This window comes from Phycodurus eques, chromosome 1 (genome assembly GCF_024500275.1).
Source record: "Phycodurus eques isolate BA_2022a chromosome 1, UOR_Pequ_1.1, whole genome shotgun sequence".
NCBI lineage: Eukaryota > Metazoa > Chordata > Actinopteri > Syngnathiformes > Syngnathidae > Phycodurus > Phycodurus eques.
In genome coordinates this window covers 44,237,571-44,256,302 of record NC_084525.1, presented here as the reverse complement: position 1 = coordinate 44,256,302, position 18,732 = coordinate 44,237,571, and the positions used below count along the sequence as shown (strand labels likewise).

The window sequence follows — 18,732 nt, the reverse complement described above, 5'->3', positions numbered from 1 at the left end:
CACTTTAAGAATAATATGAACAACTGCATGAGCAGTTTAAGAATGTTTCTCGATGTACACTTGCAAGGAATTTAGGGATTTCATCATCTAAAGTCCATAACACATTCAGAGAATCTGGAGAAATCCAGGTACGTAAGCAGCAAGGCCGAAAAGCAACATTGAATGCCAGTGACCTTCGATCCCTTACGCGGCACTGCATTAAAAACTGGTATCATCACTGTATCCAAAACACCCAGTAACGCCGCCAACATCTCTGGGCCTGAGCTAAACAGAGATGGACTGATGCAAAGTGGAAAAGTCTCTTGTAGTCTGAAGATTCTACAATTCAAATTGTTTTTGGAAATCATAGACATCTTGTCCACTGGGCCAAAGAAGAAAAAGATCACCCGGATTGTTATCTGCGCAAAGTTCAAAAGCCAGTATCTGTGGTGAAATGTGGGTGTGTGCCCATGGCATGAGTAAGTTGCACATCTGTGAAGACACATTAATGCTGAAAAGTAGAGGTAAATACAGGTTTTGGGGCACCATATGGTGCCATCCAAGCAAAGTCTTTTTCAGGGACATCTCTGCTTATTTCAAAAAGACGATGACAAGTCAAATTCTGCACATGTTACAAGAGCATGGCTTTGTAGTAAAAGAGTGCGAGTACTAGACGGGCCTGCCAGCAGTCCAAACCTGTCTCCCACTGAAAATGTGTGATGCATTATGAAGCGCAAAATAGGACAACGGAGATCCCAGATTGTTGAGCAACTGAAGTTGTTCATCAAGCAAGAATGGAAAAGAATTACACTTATAAAGTTTTTTACAACGTTCAAACTACATTGGAACTGGGGTTTGTACATGCAACAACAATCTCCTGCCTTCTTCATATATCTGGGGTAAGGGGTGCGGTGCAAGAGAGAATCCTGCTAGAAAGCATCCATCCCTCCATTTTCTACACCACTTTATCGTCACTAGGGTCACGGGCGTGCTGGAGCCTATCCCAGCTACCTTCGGGCGAGAGGCGGGGTACACCCTGAACTGGTCGCCAGCCTATTGCAGGGACCATATAAACAAACAATCATTCGCGAACACATTCACACCTAATTGCAATTTAAAGTCTTCAATCAACCCGCAATGCATGTTTTTGGGATGTGGGAAACCGGAGTGCCCGGAGAAAACCAATGCAGGCACGGGGTGCAAGAAAGCAAAAAAAATTAAAAAACACAAAAAGCCTAGTAGAACATATGAACTCTATTTGGGGTTAATCAGAGACACTTTAAAAGGTGGCAGGTATATGTTGTCTGTTGTCTCTCGCTGAACATGTGTTTCAATGTGTGTTAATTCTGAAAACAGTCACATATTCAGTGATAAGAGGGTGTGCAACCACATTATTTTGGTTGGTTTTTAATTTACCTCTTGAAAAGTTTAAATTTTTTTGAGTTTCACAGGTTAGTTAACATTAATTGTGGAAAAAGTTTTGAAATTACTTATCTTGGTCAAATTTTTTTACACCATAAAAACCTTGCATTTGCATAGGGGCGTGTAGAGTTTTGACATCCACTCGAAATAAACTGACTGCCAACTATCCAGTGACACCTGATACACCATGAAACATCAGCCATGCTTATTCCCCTCCTACAGTGAGACAAGTGAGGAAGAGACACACAGGTCATAGTGTGACACGTAATCAAAAGGCAAGTCACAGTGAGACGTGAGGAACAGACAGATAGGTCATGGAGAGACAGATGAGGAGCAGACAATCATATCATAGTGAGACAGTAGATGAGCAGACAGACTGGTCGTAGTGAGACGTGAGGAGGTACCTGTGTGATGGTGTCAGTGTCGAGTACTTTGACAGGACAAGGTTGAACTTCAGCTCCATTCTTCAGCAGCACATTCAGAGTCTGAACAATATACACATGCACATACACGTGTTGAGTAACACAATCCCATGACATGCGTGTGAAGGTGCATTGCCACAGTTACCACAGCGCAATAATCGACGTCCTCTCGCAGCAGGTGGCTGTCGTTGAGCGTCCGCTTCGCTTTTCCCGTCACAGCGTCCACTGGACCTTTGTCAACCTGATATTTTATGGCTCGGTAGAGCATGTAAAGCGGCTCGGCTGCCACCTCCTGACAAGTGGACACATGCGCACATGCGGGCGTCACTGACAGACAAACAGGCAGGCTGGAAACAGACACGGTGAGGGACAGAAAGGAATGAACCTTCAGGAAAGAGTAGAGGCAGATGGACATCCAGTTGGTCAACATCTTCTCAACAACCGTCTCTGTCCTGAAACAGCAAATGGGGTCAGATGTTTGTACACTTTTCTGATCATTTTATGACCTCTTTGTTTTGACATTTTCTCTTCTCAAATGACGTGCCTTCGCAGCATGAGTTTGGGATTCTTGGCGACATACTGCTGGACCAGATCCTGCAGCAGACACTTCATGACTTCTGTGAAATACTCCAGCTTATCATGCAGAACCATGGTCAGAAGACTGGCCACGTAGCCACGATCCCGCTGAGAGAAGCCCTGCTGCTCCTCCAGCGTGTGAATGAACTGCGGGACAGACAGAACATGGATGTTACCCGACATGCACGACAAGTCCGCCAATCCCACACGCCGCTCCACCCACCCTCGCAAGGAAGAGTCTGTTGTTGAGCAGGTTGTTGAGCTGCTGGAGCCCCTGCTCCACCGTGTGTCTCCTGGAGTCCGGCAGGTCCAGGTGGCGGCTCAGTGGTGCTGCCTGGTGGCCGGGGAAGAAAACTCTTTCTGCGTAAGTGCGATAGTCTAGCATGGGAAGGCCTGGTCCTCCCACGTCACTGCTTAAATCCATCATTTCTGTCATCAAGTCTACAAGGCACACAGAATAAAAATCTCCAATCAAACATTTGGCACAATTTGACCAAAATGAGACATTTTCATTTACCAGTGAACTCTTTCCGACATTGATCGCCCACGTTGATCTCCAATGTTTCCAACTGCAACAAAACCTTCTTGTAGTCTCTGAGGGCCTGCTTGCTCTTCCTCCTAAATGGACAAACTTTCATGAAGAACACACTATCGACACCAAATGCTTGTTCTTTTGAATGGACAGTTAAACAAACTAACCGGTACATGAGGATGATGATGAGCACTGATAGGATGATGAAGGCAGCTCCCGCCCCCAAACCAATCTGGGCAGCCAATGGGATGGGAGGCAGTAAAGAGTCAGTGTCGTACTGTACCATTCCCAAGTCCACCTGCAGGTTACCCATCAGCACCTGTGACAGACACACAATGTTAAAAACCCACGTGCCATTTTAATAGGAATACCTTCACCAGCCCACGGCGCTTCCAAAAACTAACCTGGAGGCGGGGCAGCCGGCTGCTGTCATCCACACTCATTGGTTGGACCTCAGGAGGCTCGCAGTAAAGGTGAGTGCTGTCCAGTGTCTTCACCTCACAGTCCTGATCTCCAAGGCGAGCCGCCACTTCCTGTCTGGACATCGCTTGCGTTAGGTCCTCACCCTGGTGGTATCAGCACAAAAGCATATTTTAGTTCATGCGGTGACATGGTGATGATGTGTTTCTGTTAGTGATGGGCACCGAAATCTCTACGTTTTTGGTCCCGGCTGAATTTGGTCGGTACTAGTGAGATCTGAGTCACGTAAAATCAACCGGCACCATTTTTCGGTACCTAAGCTTGCCCTTTTGACCGTGCAAACAGCAGGAGTGGAAGAGTTGGCCATTTCCCATGGCACACTGGAATGCATCCATGCCGCACAAGAGCGTAATGATGTCAGTCCTGCCGGCTGGTTCACTCATGTTAACAACAAACAAGCATGGATGGAAGTGTGGCAGAAAAGTAACGAAGCACTCATGAGAGTCAAACACAGCGGAATCCATATATAGCACAATAATAATCCACATGATGGGGAACTGGGCAGTGACATTAAAACAACCAGTGCAGAGTGTACCCCGCCTCCTGCCCGATGACAGCTGGGATAGGCTCCAGCACGCCCGCGACCCTAGTGAGGAGAAGCGGCTCAGAAAATGGATGGATGGATGGATTAAAAATGAGGCGGCACGGTGGACGACTGGTGAGAGCGTCAGCCTCACAATTCTGAGGACCCGGGTTCAATCCCCGGCGCCGCCTGTGTGGAGTTTGCATGTTCTCCCTGTGCCTGCATGGGTTTTCTCCGGGCACTCCGGTTTCCTCCCACATCCCAAAAACATGCATTAATTGGAGACTCTAAATTGCCCGTAGGTGTGAATGTGAGTGCGAACGGTTGTTTGTTTGTTTGTGCCCTGCAATTGGCTGGCAACCAGTTCAGGGTGTACCCCGCCTCCTGCCCAATGATAGCTGGAATAGGCTCCAGCACGCCCGCGACCCTAGTGAGGAGAAGCGGCTCAGAAAATGGATGGATTAAAAATGAATACGTTAGGTATCACAACACCAGTCCAGTTTAGGAGGACACAAGAACACCCCAGGACTCCACCAAAACAGGTCCCATCCAAATCTGGTGTTGCATTTCAAAATAAAAGTCTCCTGAAAACTGCATACTTCACTGTCATTACCCCAGATTTTAAAAAATCATTAAAAATAATAATTTCGGTATTGCAACAACGACTCAACTCTTGGAGAACACTAGACCATCCAAGGTCTCGACCATAAGAGGTCCCATCCAAATCTGGAGTTGCATTTTAAAATATAAATTCCCTGAAATCAGTATATTTCACTGACATTACCCCTGATTTAAAAAAAAAAGAAAGAAAAAATTACAAATAATCCTTTCGTTATAACAGTACCAGTCCAGTCATGGAGGACACAAGAACACCTCAGGACTCAACCAAAAGAGATCACATCCAATTCTGGTGTTGGATTGCAAAATAAAAGTGCCCTGAAATCTGCATATTTCACTGTCATTACCCCTGATTTAAAAAACAAAATGATAAAAAAATAACCCTTTCAGTATTGCAAGACCAGTCCAGTTCTGGAGGACACTACACCATCCCATCCCACCAAAAGAGGTCCCATCCCAATCTGGTGTTGTATTTCAAAATAAAAGTACCCTGAACTCGGCATATTTCAATGTCATTACACCTCCATCCATCTATCCATTTTCTACCGCTTATCCTAGGTCGGGTCGCGGGGGCAGTGGCTTTAGCATGGACGCCCAGACTTCCCTCTCCCAAGCCACTTCATCCAGCTCTTCCGGGGGAATCCCGAGGCCTTCACAGGCCAGCCGAAGGATGTAGTCTCTCCGGCGTGTCCTGGGTCGGCCCCAGGGTCTCCTCCCGGTGGGACGTGCTTGGAACACCTCAGCAGGGAGGCATCCGGGAGGCATCCGAATCAGATGCCTCAGCCACCTCATCTGGCTCCTCTCGATGTGGACGAGCAGCGGCTCTACTTTGAGAGCTTCTCACCCTATCTCTAAGGGAGAACCCGGACACCCTGCAGAGGAAACTCATTTCGGCTGGGATCTTGTTCTTTCGGTCACGACCCACAGCTAGTAACCATAGGTGAGGGTAGGAACATAGATCCTTCTTCACTACAACAGACCGATACAAAGTCTGCATCACTGCAGACGCTGCACTGATCCGCCTGTCGATCTCCCGTTCCATTCTTCCCTAATTCGTGAACAAGACCCCAAGATACTTAAACTCCTCCACTTGTGGCTGGAACTCATCCCCGACCTGGAGGCATTCCAGGCATGTTCCACCGGCAGGAGACCCTGGGGATGACCCAGGACACGCTAGAGAGACTGCTTCCCGGCTGGCCTCGGAACGCCTCGGGTCTCCCCGGAAGAGCTGGATGAAGTGGCTGGGGACAGCGAAGTCTCGGCTTCCCTGTTGAAGCTACTGCCCCTGTGACCCGACCTTGGATAAACAGGAAAAAATTGATGGATGGATGGATTTATCTAAAATTTTGGAAAAAACATCTCAAACCATCTAATTTCTTTTATGAGCAATAATCTATAGTTGGAGAAATTTAAAAAACCCCTATGACGAGTATAATAAATTGATTCAGGTTTCCCTTGCCCGGACGAGGGTCACCGGGGGCCCCCTCTGGAGCCAGGCCCGGAGGTGGGGCTCGAAGGCGAGCGCCTGGTGGCCGGGCCTGCACCCATGGGGCCCGGCCGGGCACAGCCCGAAAGGGTAACGTGGGTCCCACTTTCCATGGGCTCACCACCTGTGGAAGGGGCCATAGGGATCGGGTGCAGTGCGAGCTGAGCGATGGCCGAATGCGGGGACCTTGACGATCCGATCCCCGGTTACAGAAGCTGGCTCTAGGGACGTGGAATGTCACCTCTCTGGCAGGGAAGGAGCCTGAGCTGGTGTGAGAGGTCGAGAAGGTCCGACTAGATATAGTCGGACACGCCTCCACGCACAGCCTTGGCTCTGGTACCAGTCCTCTCGAGAGGGGTTGGACTCTCTTCCACTCTGGAGTTGCCCACAGTGAGAGGCGCCGAGCAGGTGTGGGTATACTTATTGCTCCACAGCCTATACGGTGGGGTTCACCCCGGTGGACGAGAGGGTAGCTTCCCTCCGCCTTCGGGTGGGGGGTCGGGTCCTGACTGTTGTTTGTGCCTATGCACCAAACAGCAGTTCAGAGTACCCACCCTTTTTGGAGTCCTTGGAGGGGGTGCTGGAGAGCGCTCCCGCTGGGGACTCCATCCTTCTGCTGGGGGACTTCAATGCTCACGTGGGCAATGACAGTGGACAATGCTATGGACAATCAGTCTCGTAATCTGATGGTTGATGCACCTTATGAATTTTTAGTTCTAGATGACAGAGGCTTACTTAAACTCAGAACACACAAAATACGACCAAGAGTGGAATTTTATAGTATATTTAATGACATCTACAAGGGCTACAAGGAAAACACACAAGAAAATAACAATAATAATGGTAAAAAGAAGGAAAACAGGCGTACGAAAAGGGAACTAGAACATCGTGTGTTGGACTAAAGTGGAACACGTGAGCATTTAATGCGTCCATTCCGGACGAAAGAGAGAGAGAGAGGACAAAGTTGAGATTTTGTCTGAAGCTAGTAATTTCCCCAAAATTATTAAGCACTAATATTGTACAGTCTGGAAAAAGTTTGCCGTGTCTATTCATGAGCATAGGTTCAAGCTGGTGGGTGGTGATCTCTCTCTGGGCACGTCTCAGGAAGCAAGGAGACAGATTTGGTTGAAAACGAAAAAGGTGTAGAAAAATAAAAAAAGAAACAAAAGAGGCGGACAAAGAAAAAATATTCGTCACGCCTTGTTGGGAGAGTATGACCGTCTCTCTGACTGCCTTTTTTGTGGCTCGCTGGAAGTTTCAGAACGATCACGCTTGGCTGGAAGCGTACCTGGTACCTTAGCAGCAGCTGCTCCGATCGCCTAGCGGATAGGCTTTGAAGCCGAGTCTGTTGTCATCCCAGCCTCTGTGGTTACAGAGCCATGTGCCTGAACAAAAGAAAGGGGCGGGGTGGCCAACGGCCGCCCCGTGGCTGGGGAGCTAAGAAGCAGCCAAAAACACAAGAGAGGAGGAAAAAACACAAGACAGCAAAAACACACCTGCGTCTGGGTTAAGTACCCCAGGGGCATGTCGAAAAGGAAAGGAGAAGACCACACCCATCAGCTTGAATCTTGTCTACAAATTTGATAAAATGGGTTTAAAAACATATATTAATATAAAATAACTTCAAGATGGTACGCTCTTTATTCAGAGGTCAAGCATATCTGACTGACTGTTTATACTTTATCCATCCATCCATCCATCCATCCATTTCCTGAGCCGCTTCTCCTCACTAGGGTCGCGGGCGTGCTGGAGCCTATTCCAGCTATCATTGGGCAGGAGGCGGGGTACACCCTGAACTGGTTGCCAGCCAATTGCAGGGCACAAACAAACAAACAACCGTTCGCACTCACATTCACACCTACGGGCAATTTAGAGTCTCCAATTAATGCATGTTTTTGGGATGTGGGAGGAAACCGGAGTTCCCGCAGAAAACCCACGCAGGCACGGGGAGAACATGCAAACTCCACACAGGCGGGGCTGGGGATTGAACCCGGGTCCTCAGAACTGTGAGGCTGACGCTCTAACATTTCCGTAACCGTGCCGCCTGTTTATACTTTAATTTTGGCAAATCAACTGCTTATGGTTCAAATCACATTTCCAGATGCTGGGAGTCAAATCAAGACAAACAATTCTCAAAATCTCACAATTGCACTTGTAAAGTTGACACACTGACACAGACATCAAGGCATACATTTGGAAAATTTCTGCAGAGTTCGTGAAATATAAAAACAGACATTTATCCTTCTTTAAACATCAAATGAGAGTCCCCCCGGATCGACTTTTCAGTTCCTCTCGATGCCAACGGGTGTCGTCTTGTCCCAGCAATTGTTCCTGGTCACAGACAGGTGGTCCGAGGGTACATCTGGCCTTTGATGCTTGGGAGATCAGACTTCGAGGGTAGATGTTAATTAGTTTAGGGTCCGCGAGGCGTCTCCTTGGGGCAGTCTCACAGCAGGGCCGCTTGGAAGAATGCAGTTAATCAAGCTTGGGGGTTCTGGCAACTGGGTCAGAGTCACTACATTAATAACCTCTCCGCTGGTCGAGATGCCCTCTATTTACAATGATGCCTGACACTTAGGTTTCATTTTCGACTAGAATTTATCATTTGACACCCAGGTAACCAAAGTTCTACAGTCATGTTTCTTTCACATCAGAAAGCTTAGCAAAATAAAAGCATTCCTTTTACTCAAAGGCTCGAAGAGAAAAAGTTACTCATGTCTTTATAATGTCCGGACTTGACTAATGCAATGCATTTTACTCTGGCATCAGCAAACGCAACATTCAAAGACTGCAGTTCAAAATGCTGCTGTCAGGTTTTTAATACTAAGAGAAATGACCACATCGCACCAGTCCTCGCTGCCTTTCACTGGTTACCTGTGAGTTTTAGAATTGATTTTAAGGTTTAACTTCTTGTTTTTAAAGCTTTGAATGGTCATGCTTCGGCTTACATTTGTGATCTGCTTCCTCCGTATGAGCCTGACTGCTACCTGAGATCCTCCAGCAGGGCCCTCCTTAAGGTTCCAAAAACTCACCTGGTAACTAAGGGATTGGTGTTTTATTGCCCTTGTTGTTTATGTTTTATTGTTAAGCACATTGTAACTTCTTTTTGAAAAGTGCTTTATAATTAAAGTCCATCCATACATTTTCCGTACCACTTATCCTCACTAGGGTCGCAGGCGTCCTGGCGCCTATCGCAACCTCCGTATTTTCGCATGTATAATGCGCACCCATGTATAATATGCACTAGGGTGGGGCGGTGCCAGATGGCACCCGGCTGAGTTCCCTGCTCTGGCTACTGGTGGGGGCGGTGGTGGCCCCTTGTCGCTCCTCGTGCCTGCTTCCTCCTCTTCTCTCCGTTCCTTGTGTCCCGATGTGGTCGCGTCTTCCTCTTCTCCTGGGGGAGCCAGGTGGTCCCCTGTTGGCTGTGGGGCCTGCTATGGAGTTTTTGGCCCTGCCTGTATTTGGGGGGGTCCACCTCCCACACTCGGGGGCAGGTAGTGGGTGATGGTGGGAATGTGTGTGTGTGTGTGTGGGGGGGGGGTCTTTTCATTTCCCCCTTTACCTATGTATAATGCGCACTATTGACTTTTGACAATTTTTGAGGGGGATGTGCAATTTTCACGAGAAATTACGGTAATTCTGTGCAAGAGGCGGGGTACACCCTGAACTGGTCACTAGCCAATTGCAAGGCATATATAAACAAACAATCATTCACACTCACATTCACACCTATGGGCAATTTAGAGTCTCCAATTAATGCATGTTTTTGGGATGTGGGAGGAAACCGGAGTACCTGGAGAAAACCCACGCAGACACGGGGAGAAAATGCAAAAGCCACACAGGCGAGGCTGGATTTGAACCCGGGTCCTCAGAACTGTGAGGCAGATGTGTTACCCAGTCATTCACCTTTCCGACTTATTATTATTATTTCTATTTCATACCTAATTAAGGAGCATTTCTGTGGCACAGTGAAATAGTGAGGGCACTAGTTTGCAGAACATTTGACACTAATCCCTACTCGTTAGAAATGAAATGAGAAGTGATAGTTACGTACGTAGGGGTCTGTCGGCCTTTCTGCAGACTTAAGACGACTCCAAAACCGCCGTCTTAACTCTCTGTGCAGCTTTGGGATGGCGACTTCTGATGTGTTTTTGTGTTGGTATTCCGTAACACGATTCGAGTGTTTTTGTCAATTGTGTACCGGATTTACAGGGGAATCCAAAATGAGCCCAAACGTCAGATTTAACAGTAGAAGTCACTTACTTCACGCTGCTGCTGCTGCCGCAGCTGCTTGCTTTAGTCGCTATTTTGTTGTTGTTTGGTTGAGTGTGTCTTCCATCCATACAACGCCAGGAGTTGAATTGATTCAAAGGATTTGCTGAATCAATATTGAATTGCGGTGGGAAGTATTGCAATGCATTGATGAATCAATATTTTAACCCAGCCCCACATGTTGTTTTAGTTATATTTGTCAAGATTTATATATTGAAAAGTAAATGTTAAATTGAGAGATTTTGAGATTTCATTACTGAACAAATGATTTCTTACAAGAGAAACATACAAAAGTACCGAAACTGATACCGTCACGTACCGGTATCAATTCCCAGGTACTGGGAATTGTTAACGTTACTGCTTCAAATGTGAACCGTACCCATCCATAGTTTCCATAGAAACAGACATTTTGTCACCTCCACAGCAATCACACCGCCGGCCTTGAAGCGGTACGGAGCATCAGGAGCCTCCCGGTTTAGGGGAAAGAGGCGCGGGTTGGGATGATATCTGAAACTCTTGCCCTGAAAGACAGACAGGTGACAGGTGTGAGACAGATGAGACCTTCAGACAGGTTGGCAACATGGCAGAGGGGCAGCGGCCGGAAGTCGTTACTGTAAGTTAAGTTAAGTAGATTTTTCAGGTATTTGTACTTTCTGCTGTTTTTTTACTTGTATTTACCTATAACTTAAATCATACAGATACAGTATCTGAACTTTGTACTACTTACATGATCAAAATCCACAGACGTTAACAACATCTGCGGTTGACGACACAACATAAAAAAGAGAGAGAAAGTTAACCAAGGCTGAGATTTTGACTGATTGAGATCTTGGGCACTCATAAGGCGGGAAAAAAAACAAACAGTATCGGCATCAGCATGGAGGAACGTGAACCAGGGAGCAATAGCAACGCAACATATTCGAGAAGCAAGATATTCTCCAGCCATGACCTTATTTAAGAAAATTGTTTAATTGTTTTTCTACTCCAAGAATGATTTGTGAATACGCTGTGTTTTGTATCAGCATAATAATTGTGTGTTGTATCAGCATTAAAAATTTTCATTTGTGAAAAAAACATAATAGGTAAGGTGTTTTTTTTCAGTTGTTACCATTATCTAATTGAGTATTTTTTGGTAGTCAGTTACACAACATTAGCCAAGCTTTTGGAACACGTTATTTTGATAGCATAGAAAGACTCTGTTTAAAAAAGCAACGAGTTACACATCACTAGACAAGACTATTCCCGCCACCAAACTGGTATTGAATATTTTTGACAAAAAGATCATTTTTGCTTTTTGGATTGGCTCTTAAGTACATTTGAGTCTATACATTTTTAATTTTACTGAAACAAAGGAGTCGAATCAGTAATTGTACTTTTACCAGATTCATTTTTTTCATTTTTTTTAGTATCTGCATGTACTACTTGTGTACAGTGACTACTTTTGCCACATCTGTAGATGGGGATACCTTGATGCTTTTGAAATGGACACGGACATTGTCCATCTGAAAGCAGACGCCCTTCACTTTGACCTCTTGGGGGACTGAAGGGGTTGAGCAGGTCATTTGAGAGGAAGACAGGACAGTGCAGTGCTCAGACACCTGAGAGACAGACAGACAGAAAGTGAGGCAGGTGTGTAAGCTCTTGCTTGAGTGGCCGCCATCTCCCTCACCGTTGCCATGGTGCCGTTGAAGACCAACTGCTGCTTGGCGCTGAGAAGAGCCAATCGTCTTCTGCGTTTCACCCTCTGCACGTCTACAGGCTCCACCCACACGGACATGATTGGGTGTTGCACCACATCTAGGTTTCTGCCATTCACCACAATGACACGCCCCCCTCTGAGGAAACAAAGTGATTAGGGTCAGGCCACAGGTCCATGGACCACTGGTCTGAGGTCTGTTCTATCTCACGCGTAGAAGCTCTCTGTGGGCATGGCTTCAGTGATGACCGGGTCGTCCACGTAACTGAACGTCACGTTTGGAACAGTACGCTCCGCTTTGCTGAACAACACCCGGATTGGAACTCTGCCCGTCTGATTGGTGGAGATTGTCTGACACACAAGCAGGGTGTCGCTGACCGGCTCCATTCTGGGGACATGCAAGAGCAGATGAGACCACCATGGGGTGTGGGGCAGTGCAGCAATCACAGCAGTGGTAATGGCAGGAAAAAAGAAGTCGTGATGAAAAGAAGTACAAATAGAAGCAGGAATACATACACTGTGTTGCACATTACTTTTCAAATGATATTTTTCTCAGATTTTCCTAATTAGATTTTCCTTTTAGAGCATAATTGCAATGTTTTTGAACAAAAATCTCAATTATAACTATGGAGCCCCCTAAAGAGACATGAAAAAAAAAGTTTCTCATTCTAATGAGAAAGTTTCTCTTTAGAATGAGACATGTTTCTCCCGCATAGAAGCCCAGCTTGGAGCGCTACAACTTAGATACCGGCTACTCTCCTCGTTGGAGACCCCTTCGGAAATCGTGGAGTTCGAGAAGCATGAAAATCCACCCGACTGCAAAAGGAAAACCACTTATCCAAGTGGAGCAAAAAGGTCCTAATCTTGAGTGCCGTGGCTCCGTACGCAATGAAAATCAGCACTGCACTGAGTGGATGCACAATGTATTGTTTACAATGGGAGAAATCAAAAGCAGTCAAATACAAAAACACTGCAAACTAAACTCTTGAATAAAAAGCTTGACAGCTTGAAATACACAGTATTAAGTATGAGTAAAGTACGCATAGTTCTAGAAATACAAATAATATAGTCATGGAAAAAAAATTAAACCCCTTGTTTTTTCCGTTGTTCATTTTTAATGCCAGGTGCACCTAAAGGTACCATTGTTTGGAAAAATATAATGATGACAATGAAAAAAGCTCATTAGATTTTAATATAAGAGCTGATATCTAGCTCTTGCTATTTTCCATGGTTTTCTTGATAATAACCAAAATTATATTTAATAATACAATTAAGCTTTTGTATTCTTCCGGTGGAATGCCTTTAGTGGCACCAAGTATTATACTGAACAAGAAATTGAAGAAACAAGGGTGGTCTAAATTTTTTATAAATCATACATATAGTGTATATAGATCTACAATTTTATATACATACAGACACACATATTCGTCATATACCTGTATATGCTAATGCTGGCATTGATCTAATTATTTTTTTAAATGACGTTAAGAATGAGCTAATTCTATTATTGCATAATTTTTCAAATGTATCATGTTTTGAATTAATAAAAATAAATATTAAACTATTTGAAGTTGTTTTCATTCCACTGTCTTTACTGATGTTTTAGATATTTGCTGTGGTATCATTTCAGTACCCCTATTGAGGTATTTTATGCAGGTACAGTATCGAAGTCCGAATTTTGGTACCGTGACACCACTACAGCACAGTTCTTCGTTTAGTATGATGGAGGAAAGTGGTATGCAGAAACTCTGCATACTTTTCAGTGGCCATTTTCATACCTCCAGGGACCCTAAAGGGTACGCCCAAAACATGAATCCTTGCTGATGTGCAGCCTTGTTAGGACATGGTGGTCATTTACCAACTTCCCACTACTCCATCCATCTTGACCATCCAGGATTACATGGCGCTCATCAGTGAACAATCTCATGCTGCAACGAATCCCTCTGCTTCACTGGCTGTTTTGGACATACTGTAAAAGGATAGAAATCTATGGTGTGGGCCCAATCCTCCCTTGATCTCAACCCTGTTGAGAACCAGGTAGTAAAAAAACATCTATGAGGGTGGGAGGCAGTTCACATCCACACAGCAACTTTAGGAAGCTATTCTGACAACTTGCAAATAAAGTCAAGCAAAAAAAAAAAAAAAAGTTAAATGTAAGCAAGAATTGTGAGCCACCTATCAAATAAAAGGTCCAATCGAAACTGTAACTTGACTTGTTCAGATGTTTTTGACTGAAATAGCGTTTGATTTCAGTAAAGCTCCTCCTAATGCTACAAATGCAGCAGTACTATTTTCAGTTCTTTGAAACTGACAAGCGGCACGGTGGGCGACTGGTTAGAGCGTCTGCCTCACAGTTCTGAGGACTGGGGTCAATCCTTGGCCTCGCCTTATGGATGTGGGAGGAAACCGGAGTACCTGGAGAAAACCCACGCAGGCACAGGGAGAACATGCAAACTCCACACAGACGAGGCCGGGATTCGAACCCTGGTCCTCAGAACTGTAAGGCAGATGTGCTAACCGGTTTTTACACCGTACTGCCTGACAATAAAAAGTTTTTGGGGGGGAGCCTTACAATTAAATGTCTTAAAACTGTTGTCCGATATAATTCAGGACAGGGTATTTTAAGTTTTTTTTTTTTTTTCAAAATAATACTGTTACCATTGGGAAGTTTGTTCAAAAACATTCCAATTATGCTCTAACAGTTGGTAACTTGCATTGACTATTTAAGAAAATCAGAGAAAATATTGTTTGCATAATAATTTGGAACGGAGTGTAAAAGAGAGTTCAACTGGGAAGGAAAGTAGGAATAGTTGGGGAAGAAAATGCTACATGGCGCCTAACCGTGTGGTCGCCTATCTAGTTCTGTTTTTGTTCATCTTTGGAGACATTAAGCAACTTACTTACCCAAGGGAAGACTTGCTAAATAAACATTAGAAACTACACTGAGCGGACCGTGTCACGGAGTTATCGGAGAAAACGAAAGGCGGTGGACTATGCTTCGATATCAACGAAAAATGGTGTATCGACGTCTCAGAGTTCAACACACACTGCAGCCCAGACTTAGAGTCGCTGTTTTTGAACTGTAAGCCCTTCTACTTGCCATGCAATATCACCTCTTTCATCCTTGTGAGTGTCTACCATCCTCCCCAGGCTGACACGAATGCACCACTGCTAACGCTCACTGAACAAGTAAAAGAACATGAAAATAAGCACCCAGATTCACCCCTCATTATTCTTGGGGACTTTAACAAAGCTAAACTCAACCACGAATTCCCTAAATAGAAGCAGCACACAGACTGTCCTACTACGGAAAACAACATTCCATTCTAGACCACTGCTATACCACGCTAGATGACCCTGGCAGCTCTGGGCTTGTCTGATCACTGCTTAATTCACTTAATACCAACATACAGGAACATACTTAAATGTGTGAAGCCTGTGGTGAAAACAGTGAAGAAGTGTACCAATGAAGGAAAGACAGAACTTCAAGGCTGTTTAGACTGCACAGACTGGAGTGTCTTTGAAACTTCAACGGAGAGTGTCATATCAATTTCTTTGAAGATGTGTGTGTACCAACATAGACATTTCGTATGCATGTTCAACGACAACAAGCCGTGGTTCACTGCCAAACTTAAGCAACTTCGCCAGGCTAAAGAGGATGCCTATTGTGGTGATTGTACAGCCCTGTACAATCACGCTAGTAATCAGTTGACAAAAGAAATTAACATCTCAAAGACAAATTATGCAGAAAAGATGAGAAAAACAGTTTACTGCCAACGACTGTCAGTCTGGCGAGGATTAGACTCGCTAACCAACTAAAAGCGACCATCCTCCCAAGCGGCGAACAAAAGAGGACTAGCTGACGACTTGAACACCTTCTATTGCAAATTTGAAAAGGACACTTTCACACCTCACACCCACCCAGTCGTACCACCGACCACCATCGCACCTCTGACTTCTGCGTTGGCCATTCATGAACAGGATGTGAAACGCATCATCAAACTACAAAAGATCAACAAAGCAGCAGGCCCAGACCTTGTGTCCCCATCCTGCTTCAAAGTCTGCACAGACCAGCTCGCTCCAGTCGTCACAAAGATCTTCAAGGGTCCAGATCTTCGATCTGGACCTTCGCCCCAAGGATGTGTCCTCTCTCCGCTGCTCTTCTCTCTCTACCCGAATGACTGCAACTCAACGGACCTTCGCCCCAAGGATGTGTCCTCTCTCCGCTGCTCTTCTCTCTCTACCCGAATGACTGCAACTCAACGCACCCAGCTGTCAAACCTCTGAAGTTTGCAAACGACACAACAGTCATCTGCCTCATCAAAGACGGTGACAAGTCTGTGTACCGACAGGAAGGGGAGCAGCTGGAGCTTTGGTGCAGCCCACACAACCTGGAGCTGAACACGTTCAAGGCTCTAGAGGTGATCGTGGACTTCACACGCCACAGGTTCCCCCTCACGCTGTCCAACTGCCCTGTGTCAACTGTCGAAACCTTGGGAATTACAGTCTCTCAGGACCTGAAGTGGGAGACCAACATCAACTCCATCCTCATAAAGACCCAGCAGAGGATGTACTTCCTGCGGCTCTGAGGAAGCACGGCCTGCCACAAGAGCTGTTGAGGCATTTCTACACAGCAATCATCGAATTAGTCCTGTGTTCATCCATCACAGTCTGGTTTGTGCTGCCACAAAAAAGGACAAACTCCAGCTGCAACGGACAATCAGGACTGCCGGAAAAATCGTTGGTACCCTACCCACCCTCGAGGACTTGCACGCTGCCAGAACTAAGACAAGAGCATGCAAAATCCTCTTGGACCCTCGACCTGGTCACCAACTCTTCCTGCTCCTTCCCTCAGGTAGGCACTATCAATCAATGTAAACTAAAACCAGCAGACATTCAAATAGCTTCTTCCTTCTTACCGTTAAATTGCTAGAGACTAAGTGACTCTACGTAGTGTGTTTTTATGTCTCAAAAGTATTTATTGTCAAAATTGACTGTCTGTTGTTGTACGAGAGCGGCTCCAACTACCGGAGACAAATTCCTTGTGTTATTGACATACTTGGCAAATAAAGAGGATTCTGATTCTTTGTATTGAAGTACTGTAGGAATTAAAATTAGAAATAGTAACACAAACAAACAAATGGGGAATTTCACTTAGAAGTAATAGAAGTGAGAATGAATGTAGGAATGAAGTTGGGACAAAACAGGTGTCAAACCTGCGTGAAAAGGAATGAAACTAGTTATAATTTTCTATAGAAGTAGAAATTTGAATGGGGAACACAAAGTAGAAGTAGGAATGAAATTGGGAAGTAGAAGTATGGGTGGGAGTAAAAGTAGAAAGAGTGGTCAAAATAGAATTAGGAATAGGAAGTAGGAATATAAATACAACAGAATGGATAAATCAACTAGAAATATAATTGAGAATAAAAATCGGAAGTGAAGTACACTGATAAAGTTGTAATAGAATTAAGGATAAAAATAGTTATTTTTTATACAGTAGAAGTATAAATTTCAATCACAAACAGGAAGTAGTACAAAAACTGGGAGTAGAAGTAGGAAAAGAATTAGGAACATGAATTAAAATTCAAAGTAGGAGTAGAATTAGGAGCAGAATTATGAACAGGAAGCAGGGCTACCAGTGGGAGTAGAAATAGGAATACACAAAGTACGACTAGGATTAGGAAGAGGAGCACACACATGTAGCAGGGCTTGGTTCCCAGGAAGACGCTAATCTGGGATATCTGGCCCGTCAGGAGCTGCCGTCCTTTTACTGTCAACCTGCTCCCTCCAGAAAGTGGGCCTTTGTCGGGAAGCACATCCAGTATCTGTGGGTCCTGCAGATGACAAGGAGGAAATAGTGCCCACTCCGTGTCCCCACTGTGTTTCCTTTCTTATGAACCTTCTGGAAGGCCAACTTCTCACCTGATAGCTGAAGTTGCTCTTGGACCTGCCTGGTGGGCTTGTTCCCACGGTAACAATGACAGGCCCAGTCCTCTTCTTCTCACTGGCCTGCAGTTTACACACAACCCTGCATATACACACGCACACGCGCACACACACACACACACACACACACACACACATACATACGTGCACACACACACACACACTTGACTGACACACATGACTGGCTAGTTTGTGCTTTTATGTGCATGTGTATATGTACCTGGTGGATATTTTGTATTCTTCTGGTTGGGGAGGACACTGCACACCTGCCACTGTGACTCCACTCACCACATCCTGGAAGCTCATACCCAGGTTGGAGCCACTGATGGTCACCAAGACTCCGCCCTCCAGAGGGCCAGACAGGGGGCGCACCTGCAGACAAACAATTTTTGTCTGTTTTACTGCTTTCATGGCAACAAGCATGAAGACATACGATACAGGTGGATGAATCACCTGTGTGATCTGAGGAGGTGGGCAGCTGTCTGCAGGAATGCCAGCGCAGGACTGGTTATAAACGCAGCTGGGGGCAGGGCTTTCTGTGCACCATACGCAGCCGTACTCCTTCGGCACAGCACGGCACTGCGAGCAATCCGATCGGCCCGCTGAGCAGTTGTACAAGTGTACTGGAGAGCACATGAAACACATCAACATCAGCATGTTATCTTGTGAATTGGGGAGGGGGTGGAGGCAGGTGGGGGTGGCTCAGTGGATCACCTGTACAGACTTGGGTATGGGCTGAACTATATGCCAGCAGGAACCGAATTTGAATTATTTATGTTT

General features: G+C 45.5%; 1 protein-coding gene across 5 annotated transcripts in view; it reads right to left on the bottom strand.

Moving 5' to 3' along the window:
* plxnb3 (plexin B3) overlaps positions 1-18,732 on the bottom strand; it is a 158,079-nt gene that overhangs the window by 25,790 nt on the left and 113,557 nt on the right. For all 5 annotated transcript variants that reach the window (XR_009769665.1, XM_061693791.1, XM_061693800.1 and 2 more), the window contains exons 14-29: positions 18,406-18,575; positions 18,173-18,324; positions 17,929-18,034; positions 17,704-17,840; positions 12,218-12,394; positions 11,980-12,145; positions 11,777-11,908; positions 10,727-10,831; positions 3,336-3,497; positions 3,099-3,250; positions 2,917-3,017; positions 2,623-2,840; positions 2,368-2,546; positions 2,209-2,275; positions 1,969-2,115; positions 1,806-1,886 (exon numbers count right to left, since the gene is read on the bottom strand). Coding sequence is in view for 4 of the 5 variants with exons in the window: in XM_061693791.1 (XP_061549775.1) it covers positions 1,806-1,886; positions 1,969-2,115; positions 2,209-2,275; positions 2,368-2,546; positions 2,623-2,840; positions 2,917-3,017; positions 3,099-3,250; positions 3,336-3,497; positions 10,727-10,831; positions 11,777-11,908; positions 11,980-12,145; positions 12,218-12,394; positions 17,704-17,840; positions 17,929-18,034; positions 18,173-18,324; positions 18,406-18,575 (2,252 nt within the window). In the remaining variant the exon portion in view is untranslated. The remainder of the gene's footprint in view (positions 1-1,805; positions 1,887-1,968; positions 2,116-2,208; positions 2,276-2,367; positions 2,547-2,622; positions 2,841-2,916; positions 3,018-3,098; positions 3,251-3,335; positions 3,498-10,726; positions 10,832-11,776; positions 11,909-11,979; positions 12,146-12,217; positions 12,395-17,703; positions 17,841-17,928; positions 18,035-18,172; positions 18,325-18,405; positions 18,576-18,732) is intronic.